At 34.8% G+C, this 27,685-nt stretch overlaps 3 protein-coding genes and 1 long non-coding RNA gene across 4 annotated transcripts; 1 reads left to right on the top strand and 3 right to left on the bottom strand.

The window, feature by feature from the left end:
* Positions 1 to 3,726: 3,726 nt before the first annotated feature.
* LOC125186850 (laccase-14-like) lies at positions 3,727 to 6,277 on the top strand. The gene is made up of 6 exons (XM_048083317.2): positions 3,727 to 3,851; positions 3,933 to 4,084; positions 4,169 to 4,413; positions 4,483 to 4,611; positions 4,687 to 5,613; positions 5,729 to 6,277. The coding sequence occupies exons 1-6, from the start codon at positions 3,765 to 3,767 to the stop codon at positions 5,932 to 5,934; spliced, it is 1,746 nt and encodes a 581-aa protein (XP_047939274.2). The 5' UTR covers positions 3,727 to 3,764; the 3' UTR covers positions 5,935 to 6,277.
* Positions 6,278 to 7,686: 1,409 nt separating this feature from the next.
* Positions 7,687 to 10,092, bottom strand: LOC125220683 (uncharacterized). Its single transcript, XM_089059300.1, has 2 exons — positions 8,326 to 10,092; positions 7,687 to 8,235 (listed from the first exon to the last, which is right to left on the bottom strand). Exons 1-2 carry the CDS (start codon positions 10,090 to 10,092, stop codon positions 7,687 to 7,689), a joined length of 2,316 nt encoding a protein of 771 aa, XP_088915426.1.
* Positions 10,093 to 18,476: 8,384 nt separating this feature from the next.
* On the bottom strand, positions 18,477 to 19,672 carry LOC125191016 (uncharacterized). Its single transcript, XR_007171011.2, has 2 exons — positions 18,871 to 19,672; positions 18,477 to 18,780 (listed from the first exon to the last, which is right to left on the bottom strand). It is a non-coding gene; the product is annotated as an uncharacterized LOC125191016 (long non-coding RNA).
* Positions 19,069 to 25,667, bottom strand: LOC148926930 (mitosis inducer protein kinase cdr1-like). The gene is made up of 7 exons (XM_089059299.1): positions 25,630 to 25,667; positions 25,137 to 25,560; positions 24,622 to 24,792; positions 23,782 to 23,892; positions 23,486 to 23,684; positions 19,219 to 19,487; positions 19,069 to 19,155 (listed from the first exon to the last, which is right to left on the bottom strand). Exons 2-7 carry the CDS (start codon positions 25,218 to 25,220, stop codon positions 19,069 to 19,071), a joined length of 921 nt encoding a protein of 306 aa, XP_088915425.1. The 5' UTR covers positions 25,221 to 25,560; positions 25,630 to 25,667.
* Positions 25,668 to 27,685: the final 2,018 nt, after the last annotated feature.

The raw sequence follows: 27,685 nt of genomic DNA, 5'->3' as shown, positions 1-27,685 counted from the left end.
ACAAATAACCACAAAACAATTTTGTATCTTACAACAGCAAAATTAAAAAAATTGTACCTTCCAAAGGAGGTTTATACGCATTAAAATTTTGATAATTTTACTGGTCACAACACCGACGAATAGTCCAGAGACCACAAAACATGGCATGGCCGCCTACTGTTGCCTAAGCACGACCATCAGATTTAGCATTACAGAATTTTATCTCTACAGCACACTCCCATGACAATGTTCATGTGCTGATGACAAAATCAAGCTATCTCATAAATTCTGATTGAACCATGAAACTTGTAGTTCCTTTGGATTATTGTTCCCACAAAGTGGGTGGCGATAATATTGGGAACCACTTTCTAGTTCATTCTATTTATTGTGTGAGAAGTCCACCCTTATGAACTTACTGTTTTGTAGGATTATTGTCTCCACAAAGTGGGTGGCGATAATATTAGAAACTAGCTTCACAAAATTTGGCAGACCAACCGATGGAGACCGTATACAACGCACTTGTTGTAATCATCACTTAGATATTTTGTATGGTTTTTGCATAATTATCACCATAGAGCTGAGTTGAGGTTGAGGGGCTGGGAGTGTCCTATCCAGTGAGTATATTCGAGCTTCTGGAGGGTTCGAAGCTTGTTGTAGCAAAAGTGAAGGCCTATCAGGTTTCCAATGGAATTGTGATGTTGTAGCTCAAGTCGAGGTGCATGAGAGAGCTGTAGGCAAAGCAGTTTTGGAGGGGACTTGTGAGTGGAGATTTGAGGTGGGATTGTGGCAATGAGTGCAGAGTTTGAAGGGTGCCAGGAGCAGCAGCTTTCTAAGAGGAAGATAAAGACTGCATCAAGATTTGGGAGGTCTGGAGGGAATGTGGCAGAGTTGTTGCAATATGGATTGGAAAAGGACTAGATCCCCTGCCAGCCTGACTCTCCTACAGGCTCATGCACGAAGGGGCCAAATTCCAAGAAACAACCTCCTGGAAGCTGCTATCCGCCATTTGTACCCCGAAAAAAAAAATTCCGGAGAAGGGAAAGACGCGTGAGCAAAATGCGTGTATATTAATACACGCATGAGCAGAATGCATGTTTCTTTATACACGCATTAGGCAAACGCATCTTTGCCTTGGACTCAAATTTCAGTCCAGAACGCGCAGAATCTCTCATTCGAACCTCCACGCCTCCTTTTTCTTCTCTACTCTCGGCGAAAATCGAACCCTAATCCAACATTTAGCTGTTCTCATTCCAATTTGAAGTGTTTTCAGGTAAGTTTCTACCCTTAGTTTCGATTATTGTTGGTATATTTTAGTTGGGTATAAGATTTAGGGTTCATGGTTTGAAAATTTTTTGTTGAATTTGGTGTTGAATTATTCAATTACGTTGATTTTTTTGTTGAATTTGGTGTAGAATTATTCAATTTGGTTGATGTTTTGTTGAATTTGGTTGTATTTGGTGTAGAATTATTCAATTTGCTTGATTTTTTCGTTGAATTATCGAATATGGTTGAATTTGGTGTTGAATTTGGAAGAATTTGGTTTTGAATTATTGAATGTGGTTGATTTTTTGTTGAATTATTGAATGTGGTTGATTTTGGTTGATGACGACTATTAGTTTATTTATGTTAATAAATACATGATTCTACTTTTGTTGAAGCTGGGTTATGTTGTGTTGCAAATATGCAAATTTTGTTGCAACACAAATTTTGTGGGTTGAAATCACATATACTCATATATACAAAAATGAGGAGGCAGATAGTATAATGTGGCATGTGAGTGTTGTCTATGTTATCATAATAAGATATGCAGTTTATGTATTGCTAGGAAGTATTGCGAGGAAATCCACTATAGTCCATTCACACAAAATAATTGCTACTCTTACTCATTTGATTGAGAATTTTACGTTGGATACAATACTTTTATTACAATACTTTTATTAATTTTAAGTGAAGTAATATTATTAGAAAAGAAAAGGATGTGTGTCCAAATACTGATTTATGGTTAGAATATCAAATTTTGATTTATATTTGTATAGAATTATGCTTTCTATGTTGATAATTATTGATTATTGTTAATTATTGATTATATATTAGGATGCCTCGATATGGACCAGAAGATCCTTCTGTACTGCATTATCAGCATAGTCACATATCTCGCAAGGCGTGGGCAGGCGAGGAAACAGATCCTTTCAAGATTCGGCGCATTGAGGGACATTTTTGGGAAATAGATAATCATCACGAACACGTGATTGATTATGTCTATAGATTTGGTTTTGGTGGAGTTTATTCATGTGGGAAGGCTCTGGATGTAGATCATGCTCGGATGAAGAAGTTATGACCATTTGATGAAGGCTGTGACCTTTGTGCGACCTTGTACCTTCATAACGGCCATAACTTCTTCATCCGAGTTCCGATTGAGGCGTACAAGGTACCCACGCGAAGCTATTTCAAAGACGAAGATAATGATATTAAGATAAAAGAATTTGGACATTGTCTTAATAGGAAACGAACAGTTTGAATCAGACCGGAAAACCTGACATGAGAAAATGACAACCGACAATAAAGTTCGTGACATTACACGAACTTTTTAAAGTTCGTGGTTAAAACCAGAATTCATAAAAAGTTGATGACTTTAAAAGCAGTTACCCTACATTATATATGTAAACATAAGTGCACCTCTATTGTTTATTGTTTTTGTTTTAAGGTCGTTTTTGTAATGAGATTCGTCAAAGATTTCACGTCGAAATGGGTATAAATATTTCATTAAAATAATGTTTCCTCCATGTGCAAGTCTAAGAGTTGTAATATTTTTAAAATTAATGATGTTAAGAGGCAGATTATTATCAAACAGCTCAGCTGCATCCATGTACATAAAAAAAATGAGCTCAATTTTCTGACTAATATAGATTCCACGTTAATCGCATTAAGGCAATAATTACTAATTAATTAATTTAAAGTAATGTTTACTGGTAGGAGGTTAAAACCTCCTTTTCATTCTGCATTTAATTAATTAAAATATAGAAAAAAGTGTCGGCCATATCTGTGAATTAGTGTTCCACTGGTATGATTCACGTTAATCGCTACTCAATCATTAAAATCCATTATGCATCAGCACTCCTCTTGCTTTGCAAGTCTCGTGCTAAATTAGGCCATTGCGTGACCGTGAATTTTCAGCTTCGACGATTGTATTACATCAAACATTTTCCTATCAATTTCTTATCAAATTCTTTTTCTTCTTGGTCTTTTCCCCCTCTTGTTTTTGCAACTATGTCCGATTACGAAATCAGTCATTCTACCACAAATTAAGTAGTGAGGCCAACTATAAAATATTCAAATAAATACGGAGTATTGTATTTGTAAATTCAATTAGATCTACTAGAATCTTGTAGTAATATTACTATATTATTAACTTTAGTAATATTACTCCTATATTACTAGAATATTGTATTGTGTTTCCCACGATCTTAATGGTTGGCTATATATATATATGGAAACAGCTAGCGGATCCAGAAATTCGTGGGGCAAAAATCTATATATATATATATTTTAAGAATTTAAGAATGGGCATATGAAAGGATATTTAAAAAAAATTATAAATTAATGACAAAATAGCATATAATTTTTGCAACTGAGAAAAAGTCAACTGACTAGCGTGACTCATGCACGTGTTTGCAACTGAGAAAAAGTCAACTGACGCTCTTTATTTGATGCAATCAAACATATATAAAATGATGGATCCAATATCAACTTACAACTACTAAAAGCTCAAAATAAATTTTGTTGATATGAAGGTTTTCATTCTGTGCTTCTTAGGTGTTGTGCTTGGATACATAGTGCAAGCCAATGCTTCAGTTCGAAGCTTAAGATTTGAAGTAAGTATATAAATAAATTGATTTTCTTAGTTTTAACCTTTTCATTCGAGAAAAATTGGTCTAAATTTGAACTTGTTTCAGGTGGTAAATTCTGATCACGCAAGGCTATGCACCAAAAAGCCATTGCTCACTATAAACGGACAATTCCCGGGGCCAACCATATATGCCAGGAGGGGAGATCTTGTCACAGTCGATATTATTAATCATTCCGATCAAAATATAACAATCCATTGGTAAATACGATACCTCAAAATCTTATATATGTGGTAATGGAGCATTAGTGAAATTATATATGAATGGTAGTTGATTATATGCAGGCATGGAGTAAAAATGCCAAGATATCCATGGTCGGATGGAACCAATTATGTGACCCAGTGCCCAGTTCAACCCGGCAAAAACTTTACCCAACAGATGATCCTCTCCGACGAAGAAGGCACATTGTGGTGGCACGCTCATAACAATTGGTTGAGAAGTACCGTCCACGGCGCAATTGTCATCCTACCTCCGGCGAGGGAGACTTATCCTTTCCCCAAGCCTCATGCTCATGTTCCCATAATCATTGGTATAGTATCTCAATATTTGTATGTAAATTAATTCAATTTGTTGAGATAATCACACTTATATATTGCAGGAGACTGGTGGAATGCTAAGGTTGAAACAGTGTACAAGGAATTCCTGGCCATTGGAGTAGATCCCCAACCATCCGATGCCATCCTCATCAACGGCCAACCCGGCGATTTTTATCCATGCTCCAAACAAGGTTAAATTTATTGTCACAAGCTCAAACCTGTAATAGTAAAAATTTAAACAATTAATTTATTCATTTTTGGTGCAGACACATACAAATTGCAAGTGGAATATGGGAAAAGGTACCTAATCAAATTAATTAACGGTGTGATGGAAACCCAAATGTTCTTCAAAATCGGCAACCACAACTTCACCGTAGTGGGCATCGATGGCGCCTACACGAAACCGCTACATACAGATTATGTAGCGATTTCGCCAGGCCAAACCATAGATTTGCTTCTAGAAGCCAACCAGCCGCCAAGCCATTACTACATGGCGGCCAGAGTGTACGCCACTGTCAGGAAATTCGAGAAGAAATTCCCCGCCACTGGAATAATCGAGTATGTCGGAAACTACACTCCGCCTCCATCACCGCTGCTTCCGTCCTTCCCCGAAGTCAACGAGACGGCTGCAACGATCGGCTTCACAGAGCAACTAAAGAGCCTAGGCAACAACGTGGACGTCCCTAAGGAAGTCGACGAAACCTTCTTCTACACTCTCTCAGTGAACGTGTTTCCCTGTACCGAACCTTCTTGCTTCGAACCCTTCAGGGTGCACGCGAGCGTCAACAATTTGACATTTGTGCTTCCGAGCAACGTCGACATTCTCACAGCTTATTACAAACAGATTAATGGAGTTTACACTGCTGATTTCCCCGACTTCCCGCCAACATCTTACAACTACACACAACAGGTGGGGAAGAAAGCGGGACCATCCGCGTTCGGAACAGCGGTTCGTATGTTGGAGTATAACACGGCGGTGGAAGTGATTTTCCAAGGCATCAACTTCAACGGTGGCGTTGACCATCCCATGCATTTACACGGATACAGCTTCTACGTTGTCGGTTCCGGGTTAGGGAACTTCAACAAGTCCCGGGATCCGCCCAACTATAACCTTGTCGACCCGCCGTTGATGGAAACCATCGCGGTGCCTAAAAACGGATGGATCGCTATAAGATTTAAGGCGAACAATCCAGGTATGCAAGAACATATGTGGGGTTTATAGAGTAAATGCGTTTTATTATTATTATTATTATTATTATTATTAATTGACTGGTCTTTTGAGATGAGTTCGTGTGTAATATGTTGCAGGAGTGTGGTACATGCATTGTCATTTCGAGCGGCACTTGACATGGGGGATGGAAATGGTGTTCATTGTGAAGGATGGGAAACTCCCACATGAGAAGATGCTGCCGCCGCCGCCGGATATGCCACATTGCGGCGGAGAAGACTCATCTCCTCCTCTTGTATTTGGTGATCCTCATTCCACAATAGGGAAGAGAGAAGAGGATCAATGATTCTTTATTTATGATATCTACTAGTATATGTTTATTTGCTTTATATGGAGAAACTGGGCTACCCCAACATTCGTATTCGGAACAACAAATTGGACTAGGCCACCGAAATATGGTATGACGATTGTCGACCCCGGATCTTGATTCATTACCTTAGAGTAGATAAGTGTCGTGCCTCCTGTGGCTTTGGTATTTGTTGTTCGTGTATCTTTCGGCACGTCACTTTTGGGCGTGGCCAAGTATTGTACCTCCTTGAGTTATGATATTTAGGGATTGAGGGACCCACGAACCCTCCACCATGGGGTGTTTAAAATAAATAGAATAATTGGGTTCTTGTCTTGTTTGAGGATGAGGGTCTATGGCATTCTCGATTGTGCTATAGTGATAAATTGTTATATTCATGAAAATTATTTAATCAAACTTCTAATTCATGTTGTACTCTTTTCAATGATTTGGGATATGTCAAAGATTTGATAAGATTTGATATTGAAATGTGCTTATTTATTAAAAACAATCAACATCATAAAATACTATACTACCAAACATTTTCTGATTTTATTAGAACATCAGTAGCTCAGTTGGCTTATTTTTCAACCATCCACAGTGAGTCAATGATGGTTTGAGTTCGATACCCAACAAGGGCATCATTTATAAGTTTTATTCAATTTTTACTATTCTTCGTGCAACTATATTTCCCCTTATTTTTCTTGTTTTACAGTTGACTAAGAGTTTGATTCTACAAAATAAAGCATTTTTTATTATATACGCTTGAGATTTCGATTGTCACAAGAGAAATTATTATAAAAGAAATCTTATATTTTATATTGATTTTTCTATTTTATACTTTATGTGTTTTTATTTATATCACTTTTTTTGTTCTACATTTTAAATTGATATGGTTTAGAATTCAATTTAACTCTTTCTTTTTTTTTAATAATTTTTTAAAATATATTTTTAAACTCTTTCGACAAAGTTGTTTTTTTTTTTTCGTTGGCAGTGTATCTATCAATAATTATCATAGTAGGAACACTGGTTTAGATGAACCCCCATCGTTAAAATCCTGCTCCGCCACTGATGCCGACTACTGAGAGATGCAAATAAGGGGATCTGTCTCTTGGATTTTAATAAAAACAGTTAACTAAACATACGGCTGAAATATGTGGAGCAACGCAAGCAAGACTCGACATAAGCAACACAACAAGCATACCCAAGATCATAAACTCAAAAAACTTTTGACTTCATTCGTAGACCATATAATAGCTTCATCGGCAGCATATAATTGCTTCATCGACAGGAGAAAAAAAAAAGCCATAAACATGCAAATATATCGCAAATCTCGTGAATGATTTGTAGACACGTTCTTCATTCCCAAGAGTGGCAATATTACCTATCTCTTCTATAATAAATCCATACATGTATTGCATAAAACAACAATCTGCATAAATGACGGTTGAATATTTTTAATAAATCGGTGAAGGTTAGTGTACCTAATTTGAACGAAAAATATGTTCCTATCATAATGATCAACCGATATTGTCTAAATGGGATGCGTTAAAATGATAACCTGATAACCTATTATTTTATGGATGAAATATATATTATTTTTGCTAAAATTTCATTTTAGACAAACATTATATCATTTATATTCAGTGGCGGAACCAGAAAATTGTACAAGCCGGGGCTGAAATTTAAAAAAAATATATAAATATATATATATTAAAATATTTAATTTTACATGTAATGTCTGTTCAACTTTTACGACACACTAGATGATAACTGTTTTCGACGAGTCGCCATGTCTTGAAATCGCCGAAGAATAGTCTCATTTCCAATTTTTTTGAAAATTCCCCTCTCAATGTATACCACCATGATATCATTCATCCATTCGTCTCCCATTCTATTGCGCAAATCTGTCTTAATAAGTTTCATGGAAGAAAATACTCTCTCGACAGAAGCTGTTGCAATCGGGAGGATCAGTGTCAACTCAATCAAACGGTACACCAACGGGAAAGCTTTATCTCTTGAGGTAGAAACCAACATCTTTGCTAAATTTCCCAAATCTTCAATGTTGGAGAACTCAACTTTATCAACTATATCATTGATATAAGTTTTAAGTTGATATGGAAGAGACATACGTTCAATAGATGAGAAATCAGCCGGATAAAGTTCTGCAAGACGAACCAACTTGTCCACATTGAAGCTAGCAAATGAGTTTTTTGGACTAAGGCAATTCATGCAAGTAAGCAATTCCGAATTTATTTCTGGGAAACGATTCTCCATCTCTTGAGTAAGTAAATCAAGAACCTAACAATACAAAAAATTTGACTAAATTATTTAATTGATAAATGATAATCAATTGCAATCATAATTGAGAAAAAAAAATGTGAAGCTTACTTGACAGTAAATCTCCACTTTGTAATGATGATAATTAGTAACGCGCCCATCCCGCTTCATACGCACACGATGATTGATGACATCTTTCATACTAATGACGTCAATAAAATTAGCCACACAAAACTCTTCGACATGTCCCAAGAATTTATTCCATCCATTCTCTCTCAAATCTCGCAAAGTCCTTTTGGTTGTATCAATCAAAGATGTAGCTTGAACGATATTTTGATCCCCAAGTTGTAGAATTGTTGACAAATCATTCGTTGTCCCAAGCAACTCTATCATCAAGTGAAGAATAAAAACAAAGTCATAACTCACCATCCTCATGCCCAATGTTTTTGATATACCTCTATTATCAGGATTAGCACCATCTTCAAACACATTTTCAAGCACTTCAATTATTGACGACCACTTGCTTTTCAAACGAAGCAAAGTAGTGAAGTGTGACCCCCATCGAGTGTCGCCTGGTCGCTTTAAACTCGTCTCTTGATTTAAACCCCTTCCACTTTTAATTTCTCCACTTTCTATACCTTCGACAAGTTTTTCATGCTCGAGCTGTCGTAGCTTGTCCTTTCTTTTACAAGATGATCCACATGTGTTGACAATCATAGTGACAATAGTAAAAAAATCGCTTACAGCACCATGTGTTTTTGTAACATTTACCACCACTAATTGAAGCTGATGGGCAAAACAATGAACGTACTTGGCAGATGGATTTTCATTCAATATAAGTGATTTCAAACCATTGTACTCACCCCGCATATTTGATGCACCATCATAACCTTGACCTCTTAATCGTGACAAAGATAAACCATGCTTAGCAAATACTAAGTCAATCCCTTCCTTCAAAGATTTTGCTGTGGTATCGGTGACATGAACCAAGGCCAAGAATCTTTCTACAATCTCTCCATCATTGTTAACATACCTGAGAACCAAAGCCATTTGTTCTTTTATCGATGCATCGCGCGCTTCATCAACCAAAAGAGAGAAATTACGATTTTTAATATCTTCCAAAATAACTTTTGTAGTTTCAACAGCACAACAATTTGTCAATTCCTTTTGAATTAAAGGACTAACCATCTGATTATTGCGAGGAGCATTCTCTAATGTCACCGCTGCTACCTCAAGTTTTTGGTCACGTAACCAATCAAGTATCTCTAGAAAGTTTCCCCTATTTTCAGACTCCAATGATTCATCATGTCCTCGAAAAGCCAACCCTTGTTTCAACAATATTCGAGTCACATCTAAAGAAGCAGTCAAACGAATCCGATAATTGACTTCGTCTTCCTTATCAAATTTCATCAAATTATATCCAACACTTTGTCTTTGATTTTTAAATCCTTCAAAAAGTATTCTGGCCTGATCATGTGTGCTATTAACTGAGCCCTTATGTTCTCTAAAAATAGCAAGAGCCTTTTTCCAATTTTTACACCCTGTGCTCACAAATACATCATCGCCAAACCGATTGTCGTTAATTGGCCTAAAAAGATAACACCAAAAACAAAATGCTGCATCTTTGTCCACACTATACTCCAACCAAGCATGTCTTTCAAACCAGTTACATTGGAAACTCCTTTTCTCCTTACCAAATGAGCTTTTCTTAAAGACATGGCCTTTTGGTTGGAAAGGTCCCTTCGAGATGTATTCTCTTCGGATGCGATCCCTATCTTGAACTTCATACTCAGCAATAGGTCTCCGCTTTCCCGGGTCACGATCTATGTTATCCACACTAGATTCAACACTTGAAACATTAATTCTTTCTTGGTTCATGATCGAATTTGGAATTGAAATACTACTATCATTTGGAGCACTTGTAGTAGTTGAATTGTTCCTTGGAATTGAAATACTACTATCATTTGGAGCACTTGTAGTAGTTGAATCGTTCCTTGGTTTTTTGGAAAAATACCGATACATAACTACAATCAATAACAATAAGATTTCTTAGTGTTAGATAATATATATTCATACAATAATAAAGTAGGCACTACTGCAATCTGTATACAAATTAAATTTAAAGACATTGAGGGAAAAAAATTTACATGGAATAGAAACATGAGACTTACTACTGTACTACAAATTTTAATTACATTTTATGCAAATAAAACATAAAAAATGAGAAACTGAAAATTGAATCATAAAATCTGAGAAACGAGCCAAGCTGCTGCACTAAGCCCTAAATTGCATATCGAGTTTGATATACATCACCCATGGACCGTCAATTGATTCAATTCTTACCTGAATCGTGAAAGGTGCGGCTGGAAATCTCTAGCAGATTAGAAGCAGCGAGAGCGTTGTCTCACAAGTCGCGAATCTCCAGCTCCAGGCGTGAGAAAATTTGGGCCAATTGTGTATGGACTTAGAGCTAGGGCTGGCACTATTAGTTAGTTTATTAAATTAGAAGGCCCAAATGAAAAGCCCAAGTTGTAAAATAAAAAGCCTAAACAAATAAGCCCACTTTCTTCTTCTTCCCCAATTTTCAATCGCGTAACAGCTTCTTCCCCAATTTTCAATTGCAGAATTTACAGGTAACAGGTGACGGAGTCAGGGCTCGCTCCGGGGCGGAAATCGGTCGGAGCACGACGGTATAAGGGTAATTTAAGGTCTGGTGCCGGGCAAGCCCCCGCTGGCGCGGGGGCTTGGCACTGTGTAGTTCCGCCGCTGTTTATATTGATATCATTTTTATACATACAGAATATCATTTTATAGAATATAATCATTTTATACATACGGAATATCATTTGTGTTTGACATCATTTTTATATGTACAGAATATCATTTTATATAGCATAATCATTTTATACAAACAGAATACTCCCTCCATCCAACATAATTTTACCCAGTATTCCATTTTGGGTCATCCCATATAATTTTACACACTTCACTTTTACCGTTTTTGGTAGTGGACCTCATATTCCACTAACTCATTCCTACTCACATTTTATTATAAAACTAATACTTTAAAAGTAGGAACCACATGCTGGTTATTTAGCATAAACATAATTTTTAGCAAAAATGATATATTTTCATCCATAAAAAATATATGATCACATCCCTAATCTAAATAATTCATTTATATATTTTGGTAAGTTAATTGATTATCTTATCATTTTTAGTACATCTAGCTTGTGACCTTACTATTTAACAAGAACATATTTCACATAAGAAAACTAATTACTTAAACACAATTATGGTCACACTAAATTACACAAAATTGCAATAATATTGACATATTTCTATTTCGACGGCATAAAATTCGAAATCATTAGCTATTATAAATCGTAAATCATATGGAGTACATAAATTCAATCTCAATATTATGGAGATCATAAATCATCCAATATGTGTGTTTAACCATCTCATATAAATAGCGATAGAAATATTTATAAATAACAAAACTTACTTCTATTAATACTCTCAAAATGGGTCGTCCTATTTTAATATTTTTAATATTATGTATCATTGTTGAGACTAGTTATAAATAAGACTATTGTATATTTGTATGACTTAAACTCCAAGAAAATTACCAAATATCTTATTGTTATTTCTCCTTTTTCTAATCAAATATGAAATGCTACAATTCAGTTTTAGATTATTTTGCGTCCTCTATTAGTCGGTAACTAATCAAATAATGAAATGCGAGGTATAATAAATTTCATTCCTCCAATGATATCAGTCATTAGATAATTATCCAAAGCACACGTGTGTCAAAATTTATAATCGACAATTTAAAGACTTGACACTATTAACAACTTGTTTCCACATAAAATTGAATACTATTCAACACATAAGACATATTTCAAAACACATATGCAAAAATATAGTTGTAAATATTATCTCAGTTTAGAAATTAAATTCTAGGTTGTGAAATAACCTATCATAATTCTATTTAGTGGTTACCACATCAACATACCCTATCTTTCTACAATGGTGGAGCCCTAGTAGATGCCCTATCTCTTATCCATTTCTCATTTTAAGTTTAATAATTTTTTTTATATTTTCACATATTATAAATAAAAAAAATTTAATTTAGATAAAAAAAATTAAATACTAAATTAAATGAAAATAATGCATTACTTAATTTTTAAAAAAGAATTTGTAAATTTCATATTTAATTTTAATCAAATAAAAAATAGCAAAAATTAATACACTATTATAGAACACAATAAATTTAAATAAAACACTTACATTAATCAAATAAAATGAGAGAAGTATAATAAAAAAAAATATGTTGAGTTTGGGGCTTGAAACACACAAACTCTATAATTTAACAAGATACATTTACCATTAGGCTAACCTAGATTATGTAATGAAATCAAACAAATGTTTACATAAAGCAAAAAAAAAACTCTCTTTTAAGTGTAAAACTAATTGTCCCACATCGAAATCACAAAGAAATTTGGAGTTGAAAACCTATCTATAAAACTACCTTTTGTCACACATCGAAGTCAGGATGAAAGTTAGAGTTGAAAACCTATATATAAAAGGTTTACTCAAGAAATGCAAAACTTGCTCACTAATTCACGGATCCGTCTTTTGGTACGGATCGTTGTGAAATTATAGTTTTTTTATTTCAAGTTAAAAAATGATTTTTTAATTTAAAAATCGATTTTTTAATTTAAAAATTGATTTTTTTATAATTTTTTTTTAGATCGGGCTCGGGCGCGCCTCTGCAATGGGCGCCCGAGCTCACACCCGATTGATCGGGCTTGGGATCGGTCGCGACCGAACTATCGGTCGCGCTCGGGCGTGACCGAGGGCTGCAATGGATGCCCGACCACGCCCGAGCCCGATCGGGCATCCATTGTGGATGCTTTAGGATGGACAATATGTTTTATTTTAAGGAGCCAACAAGGAATTACGACGAGAATCCTAGGGCAATCAAATTAAGATCCTCCTAGACTTAGAATATTACTTCTCCACATGAATCCTCTGACAATCAAATCAGTGGTTAGTGTTGGTTATTCTGGGTCTGTATGGTGCACAAAATTAAAATTGAATTGGAATTAAATTTGATGATGTTAAATTTGTTTATGGAATTAGAATTATACTCCCTATGTTCCCCATTAAGAGTCACATTTTTCCATTTCGGTCTGTTCCCAATTAAGAGTCACACTTCATTTTTACCATAAATAGTAAGTAGGTCCCACATTCCACTAACTCAATTCACTCACATTTTATTATAAAACCAATATAAAAAAATGGGTCCAACATTCCACTAACTTTTTCAACCAACTTTTTTTTACATTTCTTAAAACCCGTGCCCGGTCAAAGAGTGACTCCTAATAGGGGGCGGAGGGAGTATGAAATTGAATTTGATGATGTTAAAATTGTTTTTGAGATTAAATCGTACGTCTTTAATTAGTGGATTTAATTTTGTTTGACTATTTGTTGCATGTGTTTGAGATTAAATCATAGGTGGATTTCAGCTTAATTTTGCGGAAGTGCAGTTATTAAGGTAGCGTTCGGTTGTCATGGCTAAGTATCATGAGCTTATCCATTTAGGATTAAGTTGTGGGATTATTTTAGTTGGAGGGGAGAGGCTATGACTAATTATCATGAGACTATCCATCTGTGATTAAGTTGTAGGGTTCAATCTTATGAACCAAACATGATACATCTTTAATAATGGGATTTAATCTTGGCAACCGAACGCGAAGATAAAAAAAATCGTACTACGGCAAAAAAAAAAAGTGACATTTTCCTTTTGCAGTTAACTTAGAAGGGAAGAAGTATAAATTTTGATATTAGAGTTTTATCTCGAGACGCGCGCATTAATCTTCACAACTTAATTAGGCATGAATGTTTCTTTATGTTTAAATGAAACTCAACTTAGATCAAGATTTTGACAGCAGATCAAAATGGTCAGATTTTTTTTAGATGAAATTCATAAGAAAGTTCGTGTATAATTAAATGGCATAAGGTAAAACAAAATATAGTGTGCCACGAATTTTGACATATATGCATATAAATTCAAATTTCAAATGCAAGAAAACTTAATATGTATGCCACAAATTTTGACATATATAGAGACAAAAATATGAAAATTTCTTGTAGACATTTTTTTATAGAAATATTCATATTCAAATCATACGATTTAACAAATCGACAGTACATAATAATACAATTTTATAAAAAAAACTAATAATAGTACAAAACAATTTTGTCAAGAATTTCATCATAAAACCGCATTCCAAGAATTTTGAAAGATGGAGACAAAATAGAAGAATTTTATGAAATACTCTAACTTCACTCGTAGAAAATAGTTCTTCTACGTGGATAACACAAGTTTTAAAGCGTAATTTATGAACATTAGAAAGAATAAAATAATTTTAAATAGTGTTAGTCAGAAAAGGAAACGCTATATATACCACTAGTTATAAAAAAGTTTTTCCATAAATAAGACCAAAATAAAACCGTGGAATAGGATCTTGTGCTGAGGAACCTTGAATATTTAAACTGAAATCACAAAAAAAAAACCACCACCATAAAAAAAAACTAAAATTGACCCATAAATAATGGGTTCATAACAAACACAAATAAGATGCTATTTCACCTACATTACTGTGTATTTGGTGTATGGGAAACACTATCATAATATAGTCAATTATGTTCAAGAATCAAGATATATTAATAATTTAAACTAATAGTGATGAATAAAATGATGGATTTAAATATATGCAATGAATATTGGAGTAAGATAAAATAAGAACATTTTACTTGTGTATTAGTATTAGTTGTGCCGTTTATGTAAAAAGAAGCTGCAAGAATTAAAATCACATTAAGGTTATTTGATGAAGAGAGGGTTAAGTTGTGATTCTGTTAATTTAGCTGCATGATTACTAAAATCATGAAGAGAGGGGACTTGTGAGTGGAGATTTGAGGTGGGATTGTGGCAATGAGTGCAGAGTTTGAAGGATGCCAGGTAGTGCTGCCCAAGGTTTATCGAACCGGCGGTTAAAACTGAAACCGTAACCGTCGGTTACGGTTCCGAACCAAAACCGCGAGAAATATTCCGAACTGAAACCGTGAAATTTAGAACTGTGGTTCGGTTCGGGTTCCAAATTTTTTAAACCGAAACCGCGACCGACCGCCGGTTCCGGAAGGTTCCAAACCGCCGGTTAACCGCCGGTTTCACGGTTTCAACATGAATTAATATTGATTTGATATTGATCTGATTTCTACCAAAATTAAGAAGGGAACGTGATTTATATTTGAACTTTTAAATGTGAACATTAGACTTGTGTGAATATTTATAGTTGTTTCTGTATATCATGTTGTTTTTCTCTCTCACAATTATAATTTAATTACATATAGGAATAACTATTCATTGGAATGGATTCAAATGACTGAAATGATTCAAAATAACTAATCACATTTAATACATTTTGATAGTTATTCCACATCTATTTTGCTAAAAATTGAAAAGGGGTGCTTTGTTGCAATAATGCACAAAATGTCACGGAAACCAAAATGAGATCAAAATTTGTAATTATCAAAAGTAGCATTAATGTTGCACTATTTTCGTATATAAAAGCATTATATATGCAATCTCACCGTTTTTTAAGTATGATTATGTATGAATATACATTCTTCAAAATTGATTGGTTCATTGGCATTGTTGATCATATTTTAGTTAATCAATATCAATTCAATTCAATTAATTTAGTTAATGCAATCTCACCATTTTTTTACGTATGATTATGTAGTCTTCAAAATATGAATATGCATTCTTCAAAATTGATTGGTGGTGTGTGATGGTTGCACTCTTCAAAAATGATTGCACAAAACACTATTTTTTTAATTTTATTTATTTATTATTTAAATGTTGATTTAAAATTCAAATTGGATCTCATTTCCCTCCATTTTTATCTATAAATACTCCCTCCTATTCTTACTTACATTCATCCCATTCTTGTTCAAGAATTTCTCTCTTCAATCTCTCAATTCTCTCTATTTGTCTCATATTTCTCATTTGTTTCAATTTAAACTATCTATTTTCTTGTTTCAATTTATTTTATAATTTCAAACTACATGGCAAAAAAAAATAAAGAAAAAAACCGCAAAACCGAACCTAAACCGCTACGAACCGTCCAAAAATCGGCGGTTTGGAACCGAAACCGAAACTGTGAAATAGCCTCACGGATCGGTTCCGGTTTCATATTTTCCAAATCCGAAACTGGCGGTTCCGAACCGTAACCGCCGGTTCATGAACCGTGAGCAGGTCTAATGCCAGGAGTAGCAGCTTTCTTAGAGGAAGATAAAGACTGCATCAAGATTTGGGAGGTCTGGAGGGAATGTGGCAGAGTTGTTGCAATATGGATTGGAAAAGGACTAGATCCCCTGCCAGGAATATAAATGAACGGGGCCAAAATTATATGTAAGGGAAATTTAAGAATATAAAGAAATTTAAAAAAAAAATGCAAAATTGAAAAAATAGCATATGTTAATAATATTTGAGGAAGGGCATTTGCCCCCCCTTATATTAAGGTGGATCCGTCCCTGCCTGCCAGCCTGACTCTCCTATAGGCTCATGCAGGAAGGTGTGGCAGAGATAGAGATGAATAGCAGCAGAAGGTGAAGGGAAGGATAGGAATGGAGAGAAGGGTGTTTGCTACTAAAATAGGCTAGTGGACTGACTGACTGACAACTGTTTTAACACAGATTACAAGATCACATTTCCAGAGTAAGTGAGAAAACTTAAGCCTAAGGGTGGGTATGTCCAATATTAGAAGAGATTTTATCAACTCAGCTAGTAATATATGCTATTGATACGCTCGGATTTTGCACTATTTTAAGGCCATTATTTGGTCTGTTTTCGATGTCAAAGTCACTCTACACGTCCATTATTCGCATATTTTGTCTATTTTGGTATTTTTGTCGTGTTTTGTGAGAAATGTGCATAATTGAGCTGAAAAAGGGAGCCAAAACGTAAATTCTGGAAATCTGGAGTCAGACGGCGACCGGCGACCGCCGGCACCCGACGGGCAGATCAATGCAGCGGTCCGCCTCGGAAAAATACTCTTGGAAGAGAAGTCTCGCCCGGCGACCGCCGGAAGACATGCGGCGGTCCGCCGCCGGAGAAACAGACTCTCTGGACTCCAATGAAGCGACCGCCGGCCAAGGTGCGGTGGCCCGCAAGAGAAAGGCGGCGAATCAGAGAAGCCTAGATTTGCTCCAAGATTTACCATATTTTGAAGATCTTTTCCTTCTACAACAAGGATTGGCTTTCCCCTATAAATAAGACCGCAAGCTTCATAAAAAATGGAGAGCTTCTACTTGCAAAATAATTCATAGAGATCAAGAGCTAGCGTAGTTCACTTGTGCAAGGAGTTGGAGAAGGATTTACATAACATCAAGAACGACAAGGATTCAACCTACGGGTTTTATTTGCTTTAATTTTATGTTCAAATTGTCTTCCATTCAATCTATGTGTTTAGCTTATTTCATCATGTAACTAAACTCATAGGATTCTAGGGATGTGTTGGTAACGACTTTGGTTATACAATTCCTTTTTTTATTTAATATTCGTTTTGTTTTTACTTTGTTTCTTCCCTAAGTAGTTTTGATACTGCATGATTGAGTGACACAATCTTGTATGATTTAATATAGCTTGCTTCATAACTGTGAGAGAGTTCTAGCGAGTTAGATTCACTTAGTAGACGCTACAGTTAGCTTCCCTTAAAACGGTACTGTTAATTGAGAGTGAGGACTTTTCAAGGGTTTTAGGAGCTTTATGGAGTTACGTGTTAGGATTGACAACCCTAATCTTGTAATCAACGTTTGCATCGCATGAGCATAAGCTAGGTGACTCGTCCTTTCAAAGTATAAATTGTGCTAGAGTATTGTAGTTCGGAATTTGTATAACCATAACTGTGAACGCACATCCCTGGGATTCCCTTATCTCTATCAATTGTCTCTGTGTTTTATCTGCATTTAGTTGTTATATGCTTTATATTGTTTTCTATTTCCAAAAGTTTTCAAAAACCTTCCGTTCTTTCAAATAGTAATTGAGTATAGTAGAGGATAGACACTTTGTGTTTGCCTTCCCCGTGTTCGATATCCGGTACTAACCTTTAGCTATACTATATATACTCTGTATACTTACAGATTTATTTAGTGCTAAAAAATAGTGCATCAGCTATGAACATGGCATGAAAAAGATAAGTTCTACAATCTCTATAACCACAACAGGCATGAAAAAGCAATTGCTACAATCTCTACAACCACAACAGGCATGACAAAGCAATTTCTTCAATCTCTGCAACCACAATAGACAGATATACTAACCAAAAGACAATGTTTGTTGTTTAGACTTAGTGGTCATGTGACATTTGGATCTAGCACATTGATCAAGTGGCCTTGAACCAAGTGGTTGCCATATGCTTCATCCATAAAGAATGGAAGATTAAGTGCTGCATTGGCTGTAATCCTCTCGGTTGAATCTTGCTTGAGCAAGTTCTGAAAAACAAAACAACCAACACATGAGTGTGAGTATAGAAACTATGTTTTACTACTCATTAGAGATTGAGAAAATTGAACAAAAATTACCAATAGAAGCTCAAGTGCATAGGCATCCAGAAAGTAGAACATGTCTGTTACTTTCTCCTCAAATTGCTCCTTAGAGAGGAGGAAATCTTCATCAACAAACGGAAAGAATCCGAGCACCATCTCAGCAAAGATGCACCCCACGGGCCATATATCCACATATCCACTGCATATGTAACCTCACTCCGTTGAACCTTAAACTCAGGTGCTACATAGCTTGTTTGCACAATGTATTACTGAGCTAGCGTGGAGGCTACTCACTCCAACAAGAATGCAATACATGTACTTCTGCATTGCATACAAAATATTAGCACAACATATATATAAAAACAATAATCATTAACTACATACTCTAGCATTAATAAGAGACCCAGCAGGATAACAATCTGCCATATATGTGCTGAGAGACCGATCATAATATGGCATAAAAAATTTGGCAATTGTTTGACGATCCGTATCCAGCTGAACAGTTTTCACGACTCCCGGAAGATGGAGATGAAACAAATGCTCTCGAACGGCGACTTCTCTATTCATTCGGTGTTGACTAACGGAATCATTAGGCATTATGATCTTCGCAATGGTTTCTTGGTTGTTATCCACACCAACACACTTGAGCAAAACTGCGTATGATCCATTCTTATGGATCTGGGGGTTTTTATACCCTCGGTATTTCCAATTTGTAATCAAATACCGGCTGCAAAGGCACAAATTCGATTGAAAAATGGAAGAAAATATGTATTACTTAAATAGATAAACAATAATAGTGTTAAAATAATCAAATCATAACTACATTTAATATTCACATTGCAAAAGCAATACTAAGCACGAAAACCTCCAATTAACAAATCAACAATTTAGCAACAATCACCAATTAACAAATCACAAAAACCTCCAATTAATGAATCGCCAATTAACAAATCACAAAATCTCCAACTAAGAAATCACCTATCAACAACAATCACCAAATAACAAATAAAAAAACTCTCCAATTAATAAATCAGCAATTTAGCAACAATCACCAATTAACAAATCACAAAAACCTCCAATTAATGAATCCAATTAACAACAATCACCAATTAACAAATCACAAAAATCTCCAACTAATAAATCACCAATCAACAACAATCACCAAATAACAAATCACAAAACTCTCCAATTAATAAATCAGCAATTTAGCAACAATCACCGATTAACAAATCACAAAAACCTCCAATTAACGAATCATCAATTAACAACAATCACCAATTAACAAATCACAAAAATCTTCAACTAATAAATCACCAATCAACAACAATCACCAAATAACAAATCACAAAACTCTCCGATTAATAAATAAGCAATTTAGCAACAATCACCAATTAATAAATCACAAAAACCTCCAGTTAACGAATCACTAATTAACAACAATTAACAAATCACAAAAATCTCCAACTAATAAATCACCAATCAACAACAATCACAAAACTCTCTAATTAATAAATCATCAATCAACAGCAATCACCAAACAAAAATACAATAGAAAAAGAAGAAATCGAGATCACACACACAAACTAATCGAGATTGCAAAATTGACTAACTAAGCACAAAAACATATCAATCAGACAAAGTAGAATCCAAATCGCGCACACTTGCAAAATTAACACTAAAATTAACAAACTAAGCGTAGAACATATCCTCATCGTTCAAATTAACAACAATCACAAATTAACAAATCAAAAAATAATAGAAAAGGTAGAACGCGCTCACGAAAACTTAAACTCAAATCAAAATCTACTTACTAAAGCTGATTGTTCTGAGGATTCATCGCGCAAACAGAGTGTTGTCCAAGCTCCAATGAAAATATCTGTGAAAAATGTTTCGCGCGCTTTTAGATTTTACATTCAAATCCTTTTTATATGGGACGATGAAGGCATGTGTTGTATTACTAATTTATTAATTCATCGTTATGTTTTAATCCTCAATTGTATATATTTATTTTAATTTATGATATTTCTAAAATTAAAATTAATGATCAATGACTTAATATAAATATTGACAATAAAAAAAATTATAATAGCAATAATTATTTGATTAAAAATGATAGACACATGTACAAAATGTATATATTGATTTATAAAAAAATAAAGAAAGGAAAAAAAAAGGGAAAATCGTTCAGAATTATTATACTTCTTTAATGGAGTTGTGAGTTCAAATTCTTTAGGTGACTCTTTTTGTGTGATTTTACCTTTGATCAACAAAATTATTATACTCCCTCTGCCCGCCTTTAGGAGTAGACAAGACTCTTCTTAACATTATTCTCTCTCTTACTTTACCATTTTTCCACTTTAACTATTTATTATCATTTTTATAAAACGGATGCGCAAAAGTGACTGGAACTCCTAATGGCGGACGGAGGGAATACTTAACTTTTAATTTAAAATTAAAAAAAAATATTTAGCTCAATTTATATGCACATTAACATATTTATTATAATATTACTACTAATATAATTTGAACTGATTTTTTTACTTTAAAATAAATATATTTCTCAATTATGTCGACGCTACCAATATTACGGTATGCAACAATTGTGAACCGCAATTTGGACCCCTCGTTATAAAAATCTTGCGTCCGCCACTGACGGCAATAGTCGCTTTTGGGGTTAATGTCGTGGTTGTAGTTCCCTCGACCCTCCGCAATGTAGCCGGCTAGCCCGCTGTTACACACATAAGGTTTTAGGTGGAGTTGGCCGCGGTCAATCTATCTCATCCAACCATGAATTAGACAATTTAATATTGTGGTATATGGAGCATATATTAAAGAGTACCATGACAACTAATGTGTTGAAAAGTAGACTAGGATCGGCTGGTTCAATCGCAAACCAGTGTTTGATCTGGTTCGATGGTCCGATTGACATATATAAACAAGTGGAATATCAGCCATAAAAAAAAAATAGAAATAGATACATTCTTAAAAGAATGTGCTGATACTTTGACAAGGGCCCAGAGGCCAGAGCCCCCTTGATCCATTGCTACGTCTGATCACATAATTCTCTTCTTTTCTCCTTATTCAAAGGAACACATTCTTTTACTATTTTTCTACTAGTAAAATTTAAATTTTTTTCACTGAATTTGGTAAATTTTCTCTTTGATTTGATTATGCTTAGTTCTTGGCCTTTGGTTGGTCTTATTTCCAACACTCATTTTCACAATCATTAAATCAAGGCCTAAGATGATCCAACCATATGTATCAATAATTCAATGCAATGGAAAAAAGAACATCAATTGAGGTGGTGTTCGATTTCCAAGATAAAATATTACAAGATACAATCTAGGATTGAGTTATGAGATTATTTTAGTCATAGAGGGTTGGCTATGACTAATTATCTCATGATTATCCATCTACGATTGAGTTGTGAGGTTGAATCTCATGAACCAAACACATTACAAATTTAATCTCGGATACAATCTAGCAAACCGAACACCTCCTAAGGGTATTAATGTCAACCACCACACATTAGTTATAAATAAGTAATTATTTTCTATTTTTGAAAAATGTGAATTCATATAACTATATCAATTTAAATTATATTTTCACAGATGATATATCAAATTAAAAGTAATTTTATACAGATTCTAACAATTCTAATTGCACCTGTTCACGTAACAAAATTTGGCAATATTATGATAAATTTTTATATATTTTCATGAGGTATCTTTTCTGATTTTTCCTCTCTAATTAAAATATCAAAATTGACTAGACAAACTAAAATTTAGTACCTCGTGGTTGCAGAAAAACATCATGTTGTGGCATATAACGATTGCAAAACATAACTTTTCAAAGATATTGGAGATTTGTTGAGTGAGTGAAATATAGCTAGAGAGATACAAGTTTGGAAAGGGGGAGAAATAACAAATATAGATAATAGGTAGAGTCGGTCGAAGCATGATGGTGTAAAATTTTATTTTTATTTGTTTGATTGATAAAATTAAAAGGGTATTGTTTTGATTGTCAGGTAAAGTTTTATTTGACAAATCAATTTTAATTTATGAATTAGGGAGGAAAATGAAAAATTAAAGTAGTATATATTTGTGTTCAAAAATAAAATTCAGAAAAAACAGAAAGCAAATAATCATATAAATAAGTCTAGCCAAACCAAATTAGTGCTCTCAAGTCCAATTCCACTGATGGTGATGTCAACAAAAAAACCTATTTACTTTTAAAAAGAGAGATAATCATAATAGTCATTTAAATCATAATTTTTCATTCAAACTCTATTAACTTAGGGTGTCTCCAATGGCGGATGTCCCGGTAGGACGTCGGCTCATTTAAATCATAATTTTTCATTCAAACTCTATTAACTTAGGGTGTCTCCAATGGCGGACGTCCCGGTAGGACGTCACCGACGTCCTACCCGACGTCCGCCGTAGTGAAGGGGAAGGGCGCCCACGCCCGTCCCATGTCCTCGCCCCTCAGCCCGACGTCCTACCTGACGTCCGCCACTGTGGCGTGGGTAGGACGTCCCACTCGGACGTCCCACCGAAAATTAATTTTTTTTAAAAAAAAAAAAAAAACTCTATAAATATGGCTCGTGTCAAAATTTTAATTCCGTAAATTTTAATTTTAATTGTGAATTTACTAATTTTATTGCGGGAAGTCCTAGTGAAATGGGAAGTCCTAGTGATGACGTGGCATGAATTTTGTGTAGGAAGTCTTAGTGGAAGTCCTAGTGGGAAGGGCGCCACCGGAGACACCCTTAGTTCGAAGCCAGCAAAGTATGTGTGTTGCAGCGTAGCCACAGCCGAAATCCTCTCAGTGGGTTCAATCTTGAGCATTTTCTGGAAGAAAAAAAAATTACATTCTTCGTATCAAATAATTATTCATAAAATTCAGAAAGTCTCGAAACTATGACGTTAAAGAAGGGGTGAAACTTACTACAAGAAGGTCTAGTGCATCGGGTCGAAGCTCAGCAAAAAGGTCTATAAGATATGGCTCGAGATGCATGCCGTGAGACAATAGGTCTTGTGTAATAAACGGACTAGATCCCTTGACCATCGCAGCAAATATACAACCCAATGACCATATATTAGTCGCGGGAGTAATCTCGGAAGAATCTTGTGCCAGTATCTCAGGTGCATTGTGATAAGGACATGTTACCTATTCAGAAATTGGTATGTTAGAAGACGGTAAGGATCACTACGGCAAATCCTAATTCATCTCCTAATACATACACATATATGAGTGATGGATCCCACCATCATTTATTATGTAACTGTGTATGTATTAGAATATGGATTAGGGTTTGTTGTAGGTGATATATACAAGAAGGTATGCAAATATAATGAAATTGGAAAATTGTCAAAAAAAAATCATAAAATTGGTCAAATTGTAGTATTTTCTAAACGGAGTGGTTTAGTTAGAAAAAAAAATATTCTCCCTCCGTCTCAAGGAAGATGACCGGCACGAGATTTTATGCAAATTTCTTTTATGTGTTAAGAGAAGAGAATAAAGTAAGAGAGAGAATAAAGTAGAGATAAAGGTGTTTCCATTTAAAGTAGTGAGTCATCTTATTTTGGACAAACTAAAAAAGAAAGTGGGTCATCTTCAATGGGACGGAGGGAGTACCCCTTTGTCATAGTATAAAAATAGCAATTTCTAGTTTAGGAACCTTTATTGGCTCTAACATTAATCCAATCACTTTTTTTTCTTTTATATAGGAGTATCTCTTACTTTACTAATTCATGTCTTAAATTGTTCTAATCAAGATTAGCATACCTGGTTTATTGGCGAAGGAGGATCGTCAAGTTTGATGGAATGACTAAAACCAGTAATCAGTATTGTTTGGGGGCTAATATCAAGAAGCAAATTATCAAGTCGAAGATCACAATGAACTATGCTTCGTGAGTGACAATGGGAGAGGCCTTGGAGTATTTGGTACATGTAATTCTACAAAAGTAGAATGAATTCATTATCATTCAAAACTAAGGACATAAATTTTTATTACTACAAGTCAAGTACTCCCTCCGTTCCATAGTAATAGAGTCATTCTGCTATTTTGGTACGTTCATAGTAATAGAGTCATTTCTCTTTTTAGTAAAAGTTGACACATTTTTCCACACATACTTTATTTTCTCTTACTTTTTTCTCTCTTCATCTCTCTACCTTTTTCATTTTCTACTTTATTCTCCATTTACTTAACTCACCTAACACAATTTTCCTTAATCTCCGTGTCGAAAAGAAACGCCTCCATTACTACGGAGCGGATGGAGTACTTACTAGTTACTACCTACTTTTGTGTCAATTGACGACAGGCGACCACAATTCATCAAGTGACTAGCAAGGTCCGTTGAAGGGGAGACGTCAATTCTCGGCATTGCAAATTTGAAATTCGGAAGTAATTGCTCGTCTCCCCATCGATAATCAATCGTTCTGCAGCCAAACCAAAATGAACACGTACAAAATTAATGAGTTATGTTCTGAAAACATGTTGCTTGAATAGGTCGATACAATTTGTAAATAACCTGATAACATTAGGATGTTCCAAAGCCTGTCGGGCAAGCATCTCCCGATGGATTCGTTGACGAAGCTCGGTTGTGAGAGGTTTGGGCAGGGGAATGTATTTCACAATAGCATTGTCACTGCCAGTTTGATTATCCCAGCATATAAATAAACACTGGAATAGGATCCTCTTTTGAAGAACCTTGGATTTTTAAACTGAAATCACCAAAAACAAAAATTAAATTGAGCCATATATGATTACATGAACAAAAATGGAGTACTCACTCTGTCATCATTCCAGTTAGACTCGATTACTTGGCTGCATAACAAAAACAAATCAGATAGCACTATTTAAAAGAAGAAAAAGTTGATGTAGAGAAAAAAAAAATTCTCAAAAAAGAATACCACAACTTTTACCACAAATATTTGAAATTCGAAAAATAGAGACAAAATTAGAGAACATACGGATGCGCAGCCCTAAATCTTGCAAAATAAGTTCTATATCTGGTCAGAAAAACAAGTGAGATGATGACAAATATTTGAAATTCAAAATTGTTTGAAAAATATTGGAAAGGTTTAGGGTTTAGAGAACATACGGATCCAGATCCATGAATCTTGCAGAACTACCTCTAAATCTTGTCAGAGAAAAAAAGATGAACATCTAAATCTTGCACATGTGATGTATATTTATAATAGTCAAACCAATCTTTCCAACCTAGAGCACTCCCAATGCACTCGGCGTTAAATCCGGCGTTTTATCGCCGATTATCGCCGAAAATTCGCCGACAATGGGGAGGAATCGGCGATAATCCGGCGTTAATTCGGTAGAATTAACGCCGAATCCCGAAAATTCGCCGGATTATCGCCGGATTATCGCCGACCACTGTGGGCGATAATCCGGCGATAAAAATAGTTTTTTTTTTTTTGAATTTCCCCCCCTATAAATTTAAAATTTAATAATTAATTTAAAATAATTTCCCCCCTATTTTTTTTTTAATTTTTGTCGTTATAATTTTTTACTCGTGTTTAATACAACGAACTTTATTACTATTATTTGTCTTGTCTTATAAATTAGCTAGCTTTATTATATACAAAAATAAAACAATTAAATTAGTAATGATGTAAAAATGAAATGTTGAGTTAGGGAGAAATAAGGGAGAAACCATTGGAGCAGTTGGCTAAAAGTTGGCTAAAAACTGGGGATAAATTTTGGTGCTGATGTGGCACTGATGTAACAGGAGTTAGGGAGAAATAAGGGAGTTTTTAGAGAGAGCATTGGGAGTGCTCTAAATCATATAAACAAGGAAACAATCAAATGTGATATATGAGACTAAAATAGATTTATTTCTTTCCATATGCCACTAATTTTTATAATATATATTTAATTAATTATAAACCTTTTTACCTCTCACTATATTTAATACATCCTCCCTCTTTAATTTTTGTTAGTATCACGCCCACCCCGTGCATTGCACGGACTAAGATTTTTTGAAATATTGATATGAGGTTATACATTAATTAAATAAAAAATTTAAAGTAATATCATTATATGTAAATAGTAAATGAAAAATGTATAGTAAATAGAACAAATATATATTCTTTTGAGACGGATGGAGTACTTTACGCTGAGTGGTCTCGATTATATTAGTACTAATATAATGATAATTTGATGAATTTTATAATTATAATTATATAGTTTATTTTGTTTTATTTCCTAGTAGTAGTCTTACTTGTTAAGGACTAAGAGCATCCTTAACGCTACGGGGCTGACTCGCGAGCCCCGGCCTGAAATCAGCGTTGGAGGGAGGAGAGTCATGGCTCGGGACGGTCCCGAGGACGCAGTTGCGTCCCTGGGCCGCTCCCGAGTCCCATCCCGGCCTAGGGTTAATTGTTATGGGCCATGCCGCAGAGAGTCTCGGCCCGGCGTTATTTGGGGTTCGGGCCGGACCGGGACTCTATTTCATACTAGTAATTTTTTTATTTTTTTTTATAAAATTCGAAAATTTATATATAAATTTATATGAATAATGCAAATGAATAGTTGTGGCCTGCGGGGTTATTGGAGTTGTGGCCTGGGTCTCCAAATTTAGGGAAATGATGACGTGGAGGGGACTTGCGATCCAAATCCGGGATGGGGTTAAGGATGGCCTAACGACCATGATCATATTCGTATTAACGTGTGTGAAGCTATTTTCTATGTGGGCCCTTGAAGTTTTATTGAATATTAATTCTTATTAATTGCAACTCTGAATTTTATAATAAAAATGGTCACATCTAGAGTAATTCATATATAAATACTCCTTTTTTCTTAAAAATATGCCTAATAAAGTGTGACATCAGA

The sequence above is a fragment of the Salvia hispanica genome, chromosome 5 (assembly GCF_029641045.1).
Source record: "Salvia hispanica isolate PSC_SH4W2 chromosome 5, Shi_PSC_v1, whole genome shotgun sequence".
In the NCBI taxonomy this organism is placed as follows: Eukaryota; Viridiplantae; Streptophyta; class Magnoliopsida; order Lamiales; family Lamiaceae; genus Salvia; species Salvia hispanica.
The sequence above is the reverse complement of the archived record's forward strand: the minus strand, read 5'-3'. Positions and strand labels throughout refer to the sequence as shown.